A 17,257-nucleotide genomic window follows, 5' to 3' on the forward strand; every position below is an offset into this window, starting at 1 on the left:
TAAAATTTACCCTCATGCCATGTCCCATTATTATGAAAAGATTGAGATTTTGCAAATATAATACTAAACTTATTTAACAATTAATTTGTATTAATTGAAATAGAGTCCAGGCATGATCCCCCCATATATTGCACATTTGAAATAGAGAAAATGCCATTAGACGATAAATTTTATTAATTTGCGTGTGATATTCTTGTTTATTATAATTTTTTAAATTTTATATATGAAGAATGTTAATAATATTTTTTTAATAATTTATTTATATTTTTATGTAAACTTATTAATTTATCATGCATCACACCAATTTTAAATTATCTTCAATTCCAAATGGTATGCTTGTATCCTTTCTCTACAATCACACAATATATATAATTTAAAAAAAAAATAAGTAAAATATATTACGTTATAATGATGATAAGTAAATTTATTAATTATTATTATTATTAAAAAATTAATACACATATAATATATTAAATTTGCACAAATATTTCTCATAAATTTTTTGGGGAAGATATTTCTCATAATTTAATCCCAGAAATTAAAAACGGAAACGCGTCTTTGTTAATTCGTTGAAAAGCCGGGGACCCACAGTAGCCTATATAAGGTTAGGATGAATCAAGGCACACATCAAACTTCAGTCACGGACAAGCACAGCCATTTAGTTCACTCCCAATTCTGAGCTCATATCGGCCTCTCTCCAAAGCCCCAAACCCTAAATTTCGCCGCCGGTTATGTCAAAAAAGCGCTCTCGCGTTGGCCAGTCGCAAAGCTTCGGAGACATTACAACGCTGAACCAGCAGCAGCCCTCGCCGGAGCTCCTTTGGGACGCTGCATTGCCTGTTGACGTTCCTGATCAGTCTCGCCCGAGTATCCTGACAGTGTCGTCTCCGCCGTTGATGTATGAAATGGTGCGTGGCAACGGCGATTGCTTTCTCGAGAGATGCTACCACTGCAAGAAAATGTTGGACCAGAATAAAAATATCTACATGTATGGGTAAGGTTTCATTTCTGTCTAAATTTTGTTCTCCTCGTGTTCTTCTTTTTCAATTTCTTTTTCTTTCTGTTTTATTTTCAGAAGAATAAAGAATATGCAAGTCTGAGGATTAATGTGTGCGAAAAAGTATGTAATTATAACATTTCTGTTGGTTTTGCTTCGCTAAATTGAATGAAAAGGGCAAAATTGATTTTGCCAAATACTTCTTTTATCAGGCTGGCTTCCTCTAATTCCCCACCCCCAAAATCCAATTTAAAAAGAAAGAAAAAAAAATTTAATTCTTTATTTCTTTTATTATTGATTAGATAATATTAACTGTAATTGGTTAAATACTTGATGACTGTCTCTGTTTTATCTCTTTATAATATCTATGAGCCTTTTCCTTTTTATTTTGGATTTCAGTTGATCTTGGCAAGATAAAAGGTTTAAAAAAAAAAAGAGTTATGAATATACTGCTAAATAATTGTTTCTAGGCTTTGTTGGGTGAACATCACTAAAAATGATGAGGCATTCCTGACTAAGAAGGAAGGATCTTTCACTGCTTTGTCTTTGTAATTACTATATGCTAAATTCTGTCTATTCTCTGTTAACTACTGACAAAGTTGAAAAAGAAAAGATATATTCTGTCCATGCTTTTAACTTTTTAATGGAGGACGCAAATCTATTTGTTAAAGATTTCTGTTCAGATCAGTGAAGGGAACATCATAAAAAATGTTAATGAATGGAAAAAACAAGATAATAAAAATCCACAAAATTGGGAGAAAAAAATAAATAAAATAGAAAGAAAGATTACAGCAACGTAGATTTAAAAATGCACATAAAAACAACAGTTATATTAGGCTTGTGTAAGACTTATAAATACACATTGGTGCCTGTTTGAGGAATGAGTACTAATGTCAGTGATTTTTAGTTCTACATACAAACTATTTTGAGGCTTTTTATCTTCAACCGAAAGGAGGGATAAAAAAATTGCAAATGATGTCCTTTAGTATGCAATTTTCAGCATTCAAAAAGCAGAAATAAAACTCAGATAGACAGTAATATTTTCATAATAATTTCTCCTACTTATCAGAAAGAACAAAGAAGGTCCTTTTCTTCTTTATAGTTGTTTCCCATTGATGTTCAGAATTGATCACTGTTTATTTATATGATGTTCGTTTCCTCAATCAATATGAGTTCTGCCTTTCTGATGTTAACATTTCTCATCATACTGTTTCATTGAGGATTGACTTTTAACCCCAGATATTAGCTTCTTTATACTGCATGATGCATAGCATCTTATGTTTTATTTTCCCATATGAAGCTTTTGAACTTCAAATGGTTATTGTGATTCTACCCACTGTCAAGAACTCAAGATCTGCTGAGCACAGCAATTATGGGTAAATTATTGCCGCTTGCATTTATGACTAAATTGATATCATTGGCATTTCCAGTGATGATGCTCAAGTTAAAATTATTTCTAACTTGTTATTTTCTCCTTTAGTTGTTGAAAACATAGTATTTGCTGACCCTGTTTGATGTGGGTCAAGAGATTATTGCATTCCAACAGAGTTGAACTGACACTATTTGAATTGCAGTGACTCTGCATTTTGCACTCTTGAGTGCCGCGAAGCACAAATTGCAATTGACAAGGCAACAGTGGAAACAGGTACACGGACTTCAGGCAGAGGAATGAATAGGTCATAGATCAATGGAAAGGCATCAAAACCATAGCTTGTATGTAGCTAGTTAGTGGTTTGGTGCACTAATTTGGGTAGTGCATAGCTGTCAGGTTTTTGAGATTGGCCTGCACTGCAGAATTGAATAGCAGACATATCATTACTTCATTAGGTAGAACAATAGAAGTCTGTTATAAATTTTAAAATCAAAGGCGTTATTCTTTTCCAAGACTAAATTTTTTAGTGTTTTCCCCTTTTTCCAGTTTCATAGGAGAATTGGGAATTTTTGAACGCCTTGAAATTTTTCTAGTTGTGCTTATAGGATGGAATAAACTGAAAGGTTTATCTTTCACCTAACTTGAGAGTTTTAAATCTGCTTCACATTGAGGTTTGATTTAATAGTGTCAACATTAAGAAGGTGAATTTTGCAGCCTTGCATTTCAGTATCAGTTCCTGTGTTCTGATTCCAGCTACACTATTATTGTATATGGATAGTTAAGGTACTTATGCATGAATATGAATGTGCGACTTCAAGGCTAGATGATGGAGTTTAGCAGTGTCATTTAATCTTTTTTCCTTTTTTGGCATACAAAATTATTTAAATCCTATGGAACATTTCAATTATCATTCTTGCATGTGTATGCATTTGGTTTTGCTCCAGTTTTCTTCGATTTTAGTAGCCTATAAGAATTTGGCTTAGCAAATTATTTATGAATGAGAATCCTATTCTAAATTGGCTTCCATGACCACTCTCCATATTCTTTTCGACAGTTCGTTGAACTTTTCTCTTAATTCCAATTCATTAATTTTATTGTACGTATGACTATATGAGCCATCATTAAAACAAGCTTTGATCTGCTTGATCTTCTCTTAAACAGCGAGTCTCTTATTGATTTATTTATAATTTTATCTTTTGGGTTTGAGATACTTTCTGGGGCTGTTTAATTTCCAGGGGCACAGGCTAGGGTATATATTCTTACAACGGATCAAGCTGTAGTGTTCCATTAAATTTTTAATTTTCCATGCTTTGCAAAGCGGACTAGGCCGTTTGACGGATAGTCTAGTTCAGACAGCCTGATTTATTAAATTAAGATTCAAGCTTCCCTAAGGCCTTATCTGTTGGATCGGTGGACCTGACAATTTCCAAGTGTGTTGCTAAGGAGGCCCATTGATCCATTGTTTGGGTTTTCTTCTGGAGCCCATTTACAAGTTTAGCTTCTTCACACTATCAGGTTCATTCTACACAAATCTTTATCTCCAGATTCGTTGGTTAGATCTATTTTGTTTTAATTAGGTCATTATATGGGAGATCATGTTTTTAACAACAAACCATTGCTATCCTTACTCAGAATCAGACCGCTAGTGGCTAGCCATACATCATAGAATTTAGTTGTATGTGTATGATGGTTTATGCCCCGACCTACCATAATAGCTCAAGATATTCAGGTCCACATGGACAATGATGTAGACCTCACTGGAAATGATGAGCCATCAAGGTAGTCTGAACAGAATTCCCTTTGAAATCTGGAAACTAACCCAAATAGCCAAACTTGGCACTGAGAAAGTGAATCTCAAATGATGGGTGACATGTTTGGAATCTTGTGTACCTTTTCCTCTCATCATTTTTCAATTTCCGGGGAAAATTAGGCGCTCGAGCCTGTCTAAAATCCATTGTAGAAAACGTGTGGTTGACTAGAAGAAATGAAGATGCGAAGAGATGCATGCACGTGGGGGGTGAAGACTGAAGATGTCTATGACACAACTCTAGGTCTAAAAATGAGATGATTCATTGTAGTAGTGTAGACAGTCTCTTGAGTGAAGAGGGTGTTTTGCCTTGTTCACTAATCTAGCTGCTATTCAAATCCACAAAGGCCTAGCTAAAAGAACTCTCGTGCTCGTGTGTGCGCATCATCCTTCACGCATAGTACTGAGTACTGACACACCTTGTTAAACAAGCAACGGTAATAAAAATTAAAGCAAGGGCTGGAAAAGTAGGAGAGAGATCTTATTGTGACATCATGTCTACTTAATGAATGCTTAATTTGGCACCCTGCTCACATTGTAACGGAAAAGCTATGCCTTGCCTACCTAAGTATTTTCCACTTCTGTATTCTTTAATTTCTTAGGTCACCACTCAGGCACTCAACACTCTACGAGTCTCTCTCGCTCTCTATTTTTAATTATCTCTTGTCCACAACGTATTAAGAGCTTATATATGCCTGCCCAGCTAGACTACAAGCTTTGCTTTACGCTTGTATGAGTTATTGTTTAATTAATTTTCTTTTCTTTTCCTTTTTTCATCTGCCAGTGAGGTTGCCTGGTTCTTTTCTTCTCTTCTTTTAAACTGGTTTTCGCACGAAGTTTTTGGGAGTAATGCTTGGTGGAATATTTGGCATGTGGCAATGATGATGTTCGAATGTAAAATAGCTGAAAGGTAGAGTTTGATTATTTGTTTAGCTTCCCAAAGACAGAGGGCGATGCCAAATATAGGTGTTCTGTTACTTTCAAGCGTAAGGTTTATGTCAGGATTCAGAACCCACTATAGTGAGGAACTAATTCCCAAAATCCCAGTCCTTGCTTTGCTCATCATTTTGGGGGACCAACCCCTTTTCAATTTTCTCGTCTTCTCATATTTTACGTCTCCATTTATATAAAGAGTGACTATGTAATTCTTGTTTAATGAAAGAGACATGCATCTCCGCATTTCTCTTGTCCATATTGTTATTCGCAATTCACCAAGCACTACTGCACAAACAAGCTACAAGCTAATACCCTGCATGTTTATTTTATATTCTGAAGACTTTCATGGGAAAGATTCCTTAGTTTCTTTATTATCATACAAATATTTATTAATTTATTATTTAGTTATTAATTCAATGGGACTAGCATACATTTTAGTGTTTTTTATTTATGAATAAATAATGATTATATGTTTTAATAGTTATATCATCATCCAATATATATTTCATTAAAGGATTCTCCTAGTGAAAAAAGACATCAGAAAAAAAAGAGACATAACATGGTATAAGTTATCACTATAATTTCATGTAAGATAGTTTATATGAAATAACAAACTAGTATTATAATAACAAATCAGTAGCAGTGTGTATCCCATAAAAGTGTTAAAAACAGTTTTTCTTTTCAAAACATTATAACTACTTTTTTATTTAGTTATCACATTATAATTAGTTTATTATTTTATGTGTTAATTTGTCATTTCATATGTTAATCCTATATAGAATAGTAGAGATATAAAATAATGTTTCTAACATGACTCATATACACAAAACACAAGTATATTGCAAAGAAAATCTCATCCTAGGCACCAAAAATCACAAGGAGAGTTGCTAGACACTTTAGAGAAGCCATGGAAGCATCAATTAACAACAAAAGGCAGAGGACAGCGCCAGTAGGACTCTTTGGCGTTCCATTTGTGCCTTCCAATTTAATCTTCCAGATTGCATCCCACCAGCATTTACCAACCAAATGAAAACTAATCCCAAGCCATTTAAGACCAGAAAAGCTCACGCGGATTTAAATGCTTTCAAAACTACTCTTCGCTGAGAGGAGGTAGACTGGACAAAATGCAAAAGGTGGCTCATTTTCCTTATCATCTTAAGATCTATGGGATACAAACCAACAACCCAACACATGATGGGTCACTAAAGTTTCTCTTGCAGTCAATCCACCCAAGTCGAGAGACAAAAGGTCCAAACAACAAATAGATTGATCTTTTTCCTTATCCAATCAGTGTCGATCTGCAAGCGAAAGGAAAAAAACCACAAAAGTTATTTACACATTGGAAAAAGGAAATTTAAGAGAGTTTTGGTCGCTGTCAATACCTAGCTTTTTTATTTATTAAATTGTCATAAGAGTAAATATTTTCCGACCATTTTAGAGATGGTGTTAAAAGTTATATTGGTCCAAATGCTGCAGTATCCCCAATCACATTTATTCGGGGTCGTCCCCTGACGTAAGGTGGCAGAAGAAACCAGCTGTGCCACGTAAGAAAATCGCAGCATGCGTAAGCAAAACGGCAAACCAGTACGGTTGCGCAGACGGGTTGCTCCGAAACCAGATGATTACAGAAACCCATCGAATAATTACGTGACAAGTAGTAAATTAATAATTGACAATAAAAATATAATTATTTTAATCGGATAATATTTGGCGATTGGATGATGGTGGAGGAGCCTTTGTCGCATCGGCCATCGCCAGCGGAATTTTCCGTCTTCTAAAGTGCATACGAAGAGGCACTGAGAATTATGAAGAATTTCAAAATGGGTGCAGAAGATTTTAAGGGATAGTTTAATTGCCCATGTCTTTGTTTTTAATCTGGCATCGTTGTCAGTTTGGGAATTGCACATGTTAGAAGGTGGAGTATAAATTAAAGGGAAGCAGAAGGCACAATCTCATTGAAAAAAAAAGAAAACTATAAAAAGAGAGAGTCGCAACAAGAAAGGCAGAATATAAGCCATCATGTGATGTTGAATTTTAGTTTTTATATATTACAAGACATCACTAATTTTTAAGGATTAGGTTTGAAGAATGGCATGTTGTTGCGATTTAAAAATGTTTTCCTGTTGCAATTTCCGACTCCAGAAATTGTTATCGAGAGAAATATATTCTTAGTATCAAAAGAAATTTGTGGAGTAAGGATTCCAAATTTTTAATTCCATAAATTTAGAAAATTCCATTAATTTTATAAATCCTTAAATCCAGAACTTCACCTAAAAAGGGACAAGAAAGCCTTTTTCTTCCACAACTTGGGGTTTCATTTTTACACATCATTAATTATATACCCAATATCACATTAATGTAAATCTTTCAAAGGATGCATGGTGGTGCCCCATACCCAGATGTTCAAAATATTAATAAGGCTAACGGTCAAATATTCAGTTGCCAGATTTTGGGAAGACGAGCCTTGTGCATGTCTTCCTTCCCTTTTGCCGCTTCATATCTATTTCGGTGGTTGAATCAGTGTTGTTTAAAGGCACATTGTTTGCTTCAGAAAACAGAAACCATGCAAAGTGCCACCACCCCCCTTCCCCACTTGGATTTTTTGTCTCTTATTCCTTTCGCTTGTGTTACCTTAATCAAAGGTAACAAAGTTTTCTATTGCAACTCAATTTCAAATTTTATTTTGGGCCCATTACAAAATTCACATTATATTTAAAAAAAAAATTATATTAATAATGATTTGATAATTATCTACATTGTAATGGATGATGTGAGGACTCTTTATCTCTTTTTAATAATTTTTAAAATATCATTTCGTCTTTCATTTTATAAAAAAATAACAAATGATTAATTAAGTTAAAATAACTTCTCATTATGATGAAATCTATTTAACAATGGATGATTTGTTAATCCAGGAAAAATGGGTTGATGTTTCCTGGAAAGAAACCATTGCAACTACCTTGTAATTTGATAAAAACACAAAATCTGGATCCTAGATTTTGGTTAAATTGGACAAGGTATGTGAGTCCATGAACATCCGTCCATAAAGGATTTGCTGTCCTCATGATTCAGTCTTCCAAATATAAAATTCCCAATAACAACTATCAAGTTTCCATGTCTTCAACCAAATGGGCTTTTGTCGCAATCCTTTTGTTCACTTGTGGATTCTGAATCATTTTCAGCATGAAATTGTATAGTAGATTTTGTTAATTAATTATTTTTCTGGCCATGGATCCCAGGGCTGGAGATAGTGGTCTGATATATGTAAAATTTTTGGACAATAAAACAAATTATATTGCTGGCCTTGCTTTAGGAGAATCTTGATAAACTCTAAACCTGTAAACTTCTAGACATGTTGTTTTAAGTCTATGATTGGATTGATTGTGCACTCACATGTCTCCCCTCAACTTCTTAGTTTCACCTCATCACCTTCCTTTCACGCAATTTTTTTCTTTTTTAATCTTCCCATTTGAAAATGTGTATTGTATAATGAATAATATTAATTAAGGTTTCGTTTGTAAAAATTAAGTTATATATAAAAAAAAATATTTTTTTTTTTATAAAAATTATTTTTTAAAAACTAAAAATATTTTTCATAAAAAATATTTTTTATTTTTTAAGTATCTAGATGCTAAAAATGTTTTAAAAAAAAATTGCGACTACCTTACGCTAATAATAAAAACAAAATGTTCTAAAAGGGAATATTAAAATTTAAATTTTATCAAATATATTTTAAAATAATATGCAACTATATATCTAATTATTAATAAAACATTAGTTGTATTTGGTATATAACCCTAGAGACATTGAACTAATATTTATTTTGTGGTACAGAAAATTAAAATTTTAAATTTTATTTATTTTTTAAATTTTATATTAATATATATATTCCCATGAAACATATAAAGAGCGTTTGATCTGTTTATTTATGACATTTTTAAAGCTTATAAATAGGGGAAAAAGAAAAATTAGAAGAGCGGGACTTTTCATTTTAAAGCTCAAGTAGTATTATCCTTATTTAATTTTTATAATTTTACTATTAATTCGTATTTATTCTCATATTTATCTAAAAAATTTATGTTTTATAATAATTTAAATATTATTTATATTAATTTTAAAAATATTTTTTTTATCAATTTTAATATAAAATGTTTATCTATAAAATATTTAGCTATTTAATTTGCAATTCAATATTATAATATATGATTGAAATATATTTTGAATAAATAAATTATTTAAAAAAATTTAATACTTTTTTATTATTTTAATAATAAATATATTTATATATCATTATTTATTAAATACATCGATAATTTATTAGCTATTTATAAGTATAAAAATTTAATTATAAATATATAATATTTATATATTTGATAAATAAATTATTATTTATATTTTAAATTAATAACAAATTAAATTTAAATATAAATATTTTTTATAAATATTTTAATTAAATATATAATTATTTAAAATTTTAAAAAATTATAAAATTAAATTAGCCTATAAGTAAGTTGGGCTAAAGGAGTCTTTGTCCGTGACTTGGAGAACCACTGTGGTGGGCTCAGCAGATCGCAACGTGTACACGTACCGTGAGAAAAAGGTTACAAAGAAAATACTTTTTCACTATTCCTCCGGTCGTCAACTTAAGAACCAGCCGTACAGACTGAAGAGAAATCCAGCGCTAAAGAAAAGCGCGTGAAAGAGACTAGCATAGTTGATGGGAGGAGTGTAGGGTAGCGGTCTATTCAGGGGAGCAGAAAGAGGGAAAAAATAGAAAAAAAAAAAAGAAAGGAAAGAAGAGGTACGTGGGAACGGAAAACCACCAGGGCCCGACGAGAGGAGACGAGTCCTAAAAGCAACACTCTCCTCCTCCACTTTATTATTTACTGTTGTTAGTCACTTCAATTTTAACCTTTTTCACTTCATTTTAGTAAAAAAACCTGCAAACGGATAACACAACAGTTTTTATTATTATTTTTTTAACCCATAGTAAAAAAAAACTGCAAACCATTTGAATTGTTGGGGGTCTGAAGCCACCAACCTAAACCACTCTGCCTTCTCAGAAATCTGCTCCATGGTTGTCATTGTATTTTGTACCTGCCTTAACATAATTCAAAAATTAAATTTTTTCATTAACATTGTTTTGAATAGTATTGAAAGTAAATGGCATGATCTTTTTGGTTGATTTACAATTTAAAAAAAAAAAAATCAGTAAAAATTATTATGGAGTAGCCAACTTTGGGGGAAATGAGGTAAAAGGGTTTATTGAGTTGCTCTGAACTACGGAAAATCGAGCAAAGATAAAAAGGGGGAAAATTTGGGCAAACTGGGAGCGAAAATAATTGTACCTTATTGCCGTCAGGTTTTTATTGAGCATAGGCTGTGCCCAATGCCATTAATGTCAAGGGTGTTATGGGACAAGTAATTTTATTCCCATCACTTTCGTAAATTTCTTTGCTTCTGACAACAAGAGGGCAGATTAGCAAATAAGTACATAAGCAGGCGGCCGATAAGTTTGAACCGCCAGGTACCAAACTACCAAGCACCAATTACATCAAGTTTTGACTGCTGTTAATTCTCAAAATAGCCCTTGGTTTTCATTTGATGCTTAAAAAAATCCAAAAAATAGGGGCAAAATTGCCCCTAAAAAAAAAAAGGCTTCAGAAACAAACAGTGACAAAAAATTGGAATTCAGAACTCAACGATGCAAGGACAACCACCTGACATGCTTTAACCAAGCACAAACTTGTTCGCCTTTTTTCTCCACTCGTTTACTTCTTTTCATGTCCTGTTTAATTTTAAGCTTCTCTTCAGAAGAAAAGAAAAAATGACAATTAGAGATGATCAAGTAAGTTTCTTTCCTTTTTCAGTAAAGTCATTAGCAGCAGCAGAAAAAGATGCTTCATATCTATCACAACTTCAACTCTTCTTTTAATTTTTTTTTTTTATAAGTAGCCATCACATCCCGCGCTTCCTTTGCTAATATTTTCTAGACTAATACCAAGTACAAAGCAAAGAAAAAAATTAAAAAAAAAAAACATTGATTCTCCCATCTCTTTTGGTGGATGATGTTTCTCTGAATTTATTTATTTTCCTTGTACAAATTGAATTGTCAGCAAATTAGACCTGTAAACAGCTCTTCAACTTGGCAAGTCCTTCTCCTGCCAAAATTACCACCGAGAAGGGTATTTAAGCAAACAGGACACTTTCTATTTTGCAAATTCATATATGGGGAGTTACGAAGCAATGCTTACACAAATTAAAAACTAGGCAAGCGATGAAAGCAGCACAATCCAATAACAGTTTAACTTCTATTACCTTGCAATAATGCCCACATGCTTGTTCTGAGCCAGGATTAGTTACATTTGCAAATTAGCACTTCCTTTGTTGCGTGAGAAATGGTCCAGTTGCAATCTTTTCTAGTCAGTAGTTATTGACAAAATATACACAAACTCTGTACCTATAGTGATGAGGAAAAAAGAGTGGAAAGAAATTAGAATAATAAAGTGGGAAGAATAACCACAGCCAAGTTGAGAAAGAGAAAGAAATCGGAGGATCAACCTTTATTGGATTGTAGGCAACTGAATGTCTATCACCACCAAGGCAGAGTTTCTTATCAACAGTGCCCACCTGCACAGGGGACCAAACAATAGTTACAAATTAGAACATGAAAGATATCTTTTCAACTAATTACTTCAATTGAAAAGAAGACATGATTATAACAAAACTTTCAGAAAATATGCACAGTACATTATCTTTTTTCCCCATTGGAATTCAAGTACTCGGCATTTTTTTGGCAGTGAAAAGGTTCCTCATTCATCTGGCCTAGAGATCCTAACTTGTATAGCTTGGTAGCGACACTCAGGCAGGTTGCATTTAGTCCACCAATTTGGCTACTTTATATGTCTCATAGGCACATGAAATAAGACAATTAAGAGAAGCATATATGATAAGAACTTAATGTGACAGACTGAGGAAACCAATGAAAGTTTGAAATTTTTGAGCAACTGCATTCTGTACAAAACAACTTGTATTTAAAGAATCCTGCAGATGGAAGATAAAAGAATGTTTTAACCGTGAGGTGAATAAAAAAAGGATATTCTAGCAAAAAAGCAAAACATGTGAAAAGTTACTTTGGCTGTGCTGTTCATCCGTCAATCTTGAATATGCTTTGCACGACTCAGAATCAGAAACTATCTCTTAAAAGAAATTGAGCTCAGTGTATCCAGCCTGTGGTAGTAGCTCCTCTACCTCAATTCTGGAGCTGGAACAACTCATGCTTTTCTTGATTCGGCTGCGATTTATGGACTCAACCTCAGCCAAAAATACGCTATAAACTGGTCTATGATCTGAGAACCTTGATTCCCCGCGTACATAAGATAACTGATTGAGGCCTCTTCCATACCACAATATTCGGTCACACCTACATGCATGCATGTAGACTGATCATTTGTTCTGTTATCAGATAATTTAACCACATTCTGCTAACATGGCCCCATGAAGGCATTATGTATGGGATTTCAATTTCATTTCACTCAAAGTTTAAACAGCAAGAAAAATTTTCACTTTTTCTGAAGAGAAAGATAATAAGAAAAAGAAATTACCATGCAGGGGTTCTTCGCTTCTCCTTTGGACACCTGTCATCTCCTGCATATCGGTCTGAGTTGTTAGAATACTTGTATGTGGGAGGGAAGTATATCCTCCCTTCAGTCCATCCCTCAAAGACTCGCCCCCTTCTCTGTTCTATCCGTAGCTGAAAGTAAGAGCCATCAGAGAGTTGAGAATGAGCATTCCTTGTTAATAAAAAGATGAAAAGCCCTACAGCAAGTTGGAAAGAATACCAAATTGCTTGTAATAGCTAAGACAATAGGCAACATGCCTGGTCATTCTCTAACAATGCCCTCCAGTTGCGCATCTCTACAAGAGCCTTTGCAGTTCGGTAAGACAAGGCAATACGGTAATTTAAATCCCCAAGCCAAATAATTCGACTGCATCAACACAATGCTGTTTTAGATACTGTAAGTTGATTTAGTTCAAAACTAAAAAAAAAAAAGAAAAGAAAAGAAAAGTAAGAACAATTGGAAATGAGTATGATTAAGGCCTTACTCATGTTCCAGAATTGTTTGAGGGGAATTCTCATCTCCCATACCATGAACTCTGGGAAACCTTGTCTTCCTAAGGATCTCCATGACATCAGAGTTTCTTCGTAGCTCATCTCCCTCCTTCTGCCCAGATGTTAAATGACTACAGATGAAGCAAAAGCTTGTTTGGTGCAATGACATGCTAATTGAAATTGAACCCTGGAAAACCCAATAGAATAAGAATGCTACTTTCTTTTTTTCTTAGCTCATCAGTCTGGTTCTAATTCAAGAAATTTGTCATCAAGCAAAAATGTACCTTGTTTCCAAGATAACCCATCAATCCTCTGCCCACACAAGACACTTTCATGTTGCGAACATCATCTCTGAGATCACTCTTTACCCATACTGTTAGAAATATTCCAACCATTTGCTTACTGGCAACTAAACAGTACCTTGATTGCCCTGTTTGCCTATCTCTGTCCTCCAATGAGAAGGATCCACTGTAGTCAATTGGTGAATAATGAGTGGTACCTGGTGAATCCCCAGGTGCATTCTCATCATCCGAGGAGCCCCATTTGAAATTAGGCTCATAATCACTTGGTCTATGCCCAAATATAACTCTATCACAGACGCTGAAACGTCGATCAAGTCTAGGTTGAGGCATTGTCATGTCGCTATCCATTCTCATGCTCCGGCTCAATGATTGAAAGGAGCGACGGTGGAAGAAAGATGAGGCCTTCTGCCTTGTTGATCCCTCAAAATCTGCATCCAATTCTACAATTGGATCAGGGGTGGGGGAAGGAGTACGATAACCCGCGCTTGCACCAGGAAGACTATTTAGAGTCTTCCTAATAAGAGCTAACCATTTTCTGGCTGGACCGTTGTCTTCTGTACCCAAGACATTGCCAGCATTTAGAGGAACAATTTCTTGAAACCTAAATTCAATATTAACAATGGGGTTTGCTTAGTATTACTGAACTTGATCCATTAAAGCAAATGTAACAAAAAATAGTTTGATTAATTGGACATACCCAAGAACATAAATGTCGGCGGGAGGAGAGGTATGAAGCCAATCTTCAAGATTCAAATAACTTGGAGGAGATTTTCCAGCCACATTCCATGTTGCTACAAAAATCCTGCAGTCCCATAGCAATTAAAACACGATAAAAACCCAGCTCTCAGCAGGAAACAGATCCTATGCACCACAATGAACACACCTATAATTGTGTACATCAGTGACTTGAGCAGCATCAATGTCAATCTTACTTCTTCGGACTCGATCAGAATTCCTCCTGTTCATTCGCTCTGCGCATCAAAGTGGGAGTTTAGAAACTTCAGAAAAATCATTGAGGCCAAGATATGAAAAAGAAAACGCGCAATAATTATAAATATTCCTTTTATCAAGATTTTTAAGGCGTTAAAGCGTGGTGTGGTCCAAAGCAATACTTGAGGCGTCTGATACTGAACCTGTTTTGCTTTTCTTGATGGTGCATGCCTCTCTCTCTGAGAAGTTGGTTCTCCAATCTTCATCACCACCTGAAAAAGAAACACAATAAAGTGGTTAAAGCTGTGCTCTTTGCACTGCCAATGTATCAATCTAACACATTCAAACAACACAAGAAAAAGAAAGCCAAGAAGAAAAACAAATTAGTTAAAATTCAGATGCGGAAAAGAACAAATTAAGAGATCTCTAGCTGCAAATGGAAGTAGCAGAACCCCATTAAAATCCAAACACACATTTTTATTGTACAAAACAAACATTGATGCGGATGCAGAATATGCTAAGGTGCCCAGGGTCCATAAGAGTCCAAAAGCAACTCAGTTATTTGTAGAGAAAATCCCATTTTTGTTCTCGACATAAATGGCCAAGATTCCCAAATCCAGAAGAAGATAGGACCAATAATCACCTCCGCAAATGACATCATCTGCTTGAAATTCCTCAGCTTTGCTCTTGATATTGAACCACTTCTTGACCAGTGTCTTGGGCCATGAAAGCTTCACAAATAATACAGAAACAGAGTCAGCAATTATTAGAACATCTATAAAAAAATAATGATAAAGATATTCTCTTTGAAGGCCCCTCACAAACCTTGCTTTTCTTCGAGTTCCCATCTCTCATTGTTTCACAAATTCATAAAGCCTTCCAAATTTTTACGGCAATAATGATAAATTTCAGTTCCTCTTTATTAAACCATCACTCGATATCTTCTGGGTTTTGCTCAGAATAGAATTTGAATAGAAAGAAACCTGGAAACAAAATTTTTTGGAAAGAGCCCAGAATAAGTTTATTTAGAACGCTCTGGTTTTATGCTAAACCCAACGGGGAATAACTAGGTGAATAAGGCGAGGGAGCTGAAGAGAAGAAATGGGTAATGCTTTGCTTGCTCAAGAAATGAAGAGAAAATAATCGAGGCAACAAAGAAAGTCCCAGTTCCTCGGCATTTTATAAACAGAAAGTGAAATTCAAGAACTACCCAGTTGCCCGGTTCAGGCTTTCTTCCTTCTCTTCCCTTGCGAGTCCAGTCCAGAGAAAACAGAGAAAATGAAGAAAATATGAGAAACTGAAAGAGAGGCAATTAAAACCGGAAACAGACAGAGAGAGAAATGATGCGTGAAAGTAAGACTATGAGATTCTGAGAGTATAATAAGACAATGTACGAGACACAAAAAGGGAGACAGAGAGAGAAACTCAGGGTAACAAAAAACCTCGTTCTGGGGCACAGAGCAAAGTATCGAATTTGAAGAAGAGAATAAAGTGCAAGAGCAAGGTGAAAGAGCTCCCACACGCACACAAAAGCTCCCTCCCTTCTCTCTCTCTCTCTCTCTCGCGTTCTAATTTTTAGTTTTTTCACTCCAAAACCAAGGCCAACCCTCCGAGGCTTTTTGAACTGAAGGTTTTTGCTTGGGAGCTTGAAGAGAAGAAGCCAAATGGGTACTAACTTGGCTCACCAGCCCACAAGTAAAGTCACACCCAATATAACTGCCCTACCCTCCCCCTTATTAAAGAAACAAGAACTATCACAACTCCCCATGATCAGCAAAGTAATTTATGTTTGAACTATTTTACCACGAACCACCCATTCTTCCATTCCATCTAGAGAGTGAGAAACGCATTTAAAGAAAGAACCAAAAGGGGATAAAAATAACGTATGTATCATGTATGGAGTTTTGGAGAGGCTTGTTTAATAATGGGTTTCCCTTTCCAGGCCATCTCTTCTTTCTAATATCTTACTTGCAAGGACAAAAGTTGGGCATGTTAGGCTTTTTGCAAGGGAGTGTGTTTAGGGGATCTTTGTGTAGCGTTGGTTGGGATTCCTTCAATCGACATGGGTTTTTTGGGCATAGGAGATATATAACATAGGTGCATAGGTTTTGAAAGAGGGAATTTTTGTGTGAAGAAGATTTTGCTCATTTCTTCAATTTATAGTATAAATGCATTTTGGGGTTTAGGAAATTTATGTAATGTATATAGCAATTGGCATTAAACTTTAGAAGCAATGCATATCCTCCTCAAAACCTTCTTTGTTGCTTTTTAGTAGCGTGTCCATGTGCCGGTCTGCTACACAATTTAGAGTCTCTTTTTGACTCAATCAAGACTAGTGTCCAAGAGAAACAAGGCAAATTTACCAAATATTTAGCTTTTTATTTCGAGTAGTTTGATGTCTTTTTATTTCGAGTAGTTTGATGTCTTGCAAAGTATAAACTTGTTTTCATGCATGGATTAAAGCGAAAAATTTTGTGTTTTGAAAGACCTCCTTATGGGAATGCATTTGTTTACATGGATGCAGGATCTTGTTAGGACACCCCACGTACCCCACAGCTCACGCCATATCCTTGGCTTTTGTGCAACTATCTGTCATTTGTCAAGCCGGTGTTAAATACCTAGCCGGTAGAACAAAAGTAATTTTCTTGAATTAAGCTCTCATGGCTTAAATTTTTCTTAATTTACAATCTTTTCCATACATGCCACGAGTGGGAGACCGTGTCTGGCTTCATAGCTGAATTATTCTTTAATTATTTCATCTTTCAAGGCTGATAGCAATCAATTAGCGCACTAATTTATT

The 17,257-nt window shown here is 34.6% G+C and overlaps 2 protein-coding genes across 4 annotated transcripts; one reads left to right on the forward strand and one right to left on the reverse strand.

The window, feature by feature from the left end:
• The first annotated feature begins 620 nt into the window (after window positions 1–620).
• LOC110645184 (protein INCREASED RESISTANCE TO MYZUS PERSICAE 1) lies at window positions 621–3,069 on the forward strand. 2 transcript variants are annotated; one of them, XM_021798239.2, is made up of 2 exons: window positions 621–994; window positions 2,572–3,069. In XM_021798239.2, exons 1-2 carry the CDS (start codon window positions 732–734, stop codon window positions 2,678–2,680), a joined length of 372 nt encoding a protein of 123 aa, XP_021653931.2. In that variant the 5' UTR covers window positions 621–731; the 3' UTR covers window positions 2,681–3,069. The 2 variants fall into 2 exon arrangements, with proteins under 2 accessions (XP_021653931.2, XP_058008705.1); XM_058152722.1 differs by having other exon boundaries at window positions 621–988.
• Window positions 3,070–10,687: 7,618 nt separating this feature from the next.
• Window positions 10,688–16,551, reverse strand: LOC110645166 (type I inositol polyphosphate 5-phosphatase 4). Of its 2 annotated transcripts, XM_021798217.2 has the most exons (14): window positions 15,283–16,550; window positions 15,101–15,188; window positions 14,661–14,729; window positions 14,411–14,498; window positions 14,225–14,329; window positions 13,510–14,128; window positions 13,219–13,412; window positions 12,992–13,100; window positions 12,717–12,865; window positions 12,246–12,535; window positions 11,863–12,156; window positions 11,674–11,742; window positions 11,431–11,572; window positions 10,688–11,273 (listed from the first exon to the last, which is right to left on the reverse strand). In XM_021798217.2, the coding sequence occupies exons 1-10, from the start codon at window positions 15,310–15,312 to the stop codon at window positions 12,313–12,315; spliced, it is 1,674 nt and encodes a 557-aa protein (XP_021653909.1). In that variant the 5' UTR covers window positions 15,313–16,550; the 3' UTR covers window positions 10,688–11,273; window positions 11,431–11,572; window positions 11,674–11,742; window positions 11,863–12,156; window positions 12,246–12,312. The 2 variants fall into 2 exon arrangements, with proteins under 2 accessions (XP_021653909.1, XP_058008706.1); XM_058152723.1 differs by lacking the exon at window positions 11,863–12,156 and having other exon boundaries at window positions 15,283–16,551.
• Window positions 16,552–17,257: the final 706 nt, after the last annotated feature.

Source organism: Hevea brasiliensis, chromosome 9, assembly GCF_030052815.1.
Source record: "Hevea brasiliensis isolate MT/VB/25A 57/8 chromosome 9, ASM3005281v1, whole genome shotgun sequence".
Classification (NCBI taxonomy): domain Eukaryota; kingdom Viridiplantae; phylum Streptophyta; class Magnoliopsida; order Malpighiales; family Euphorbiaceae; genus Hevea; species Hevea brasiliensis.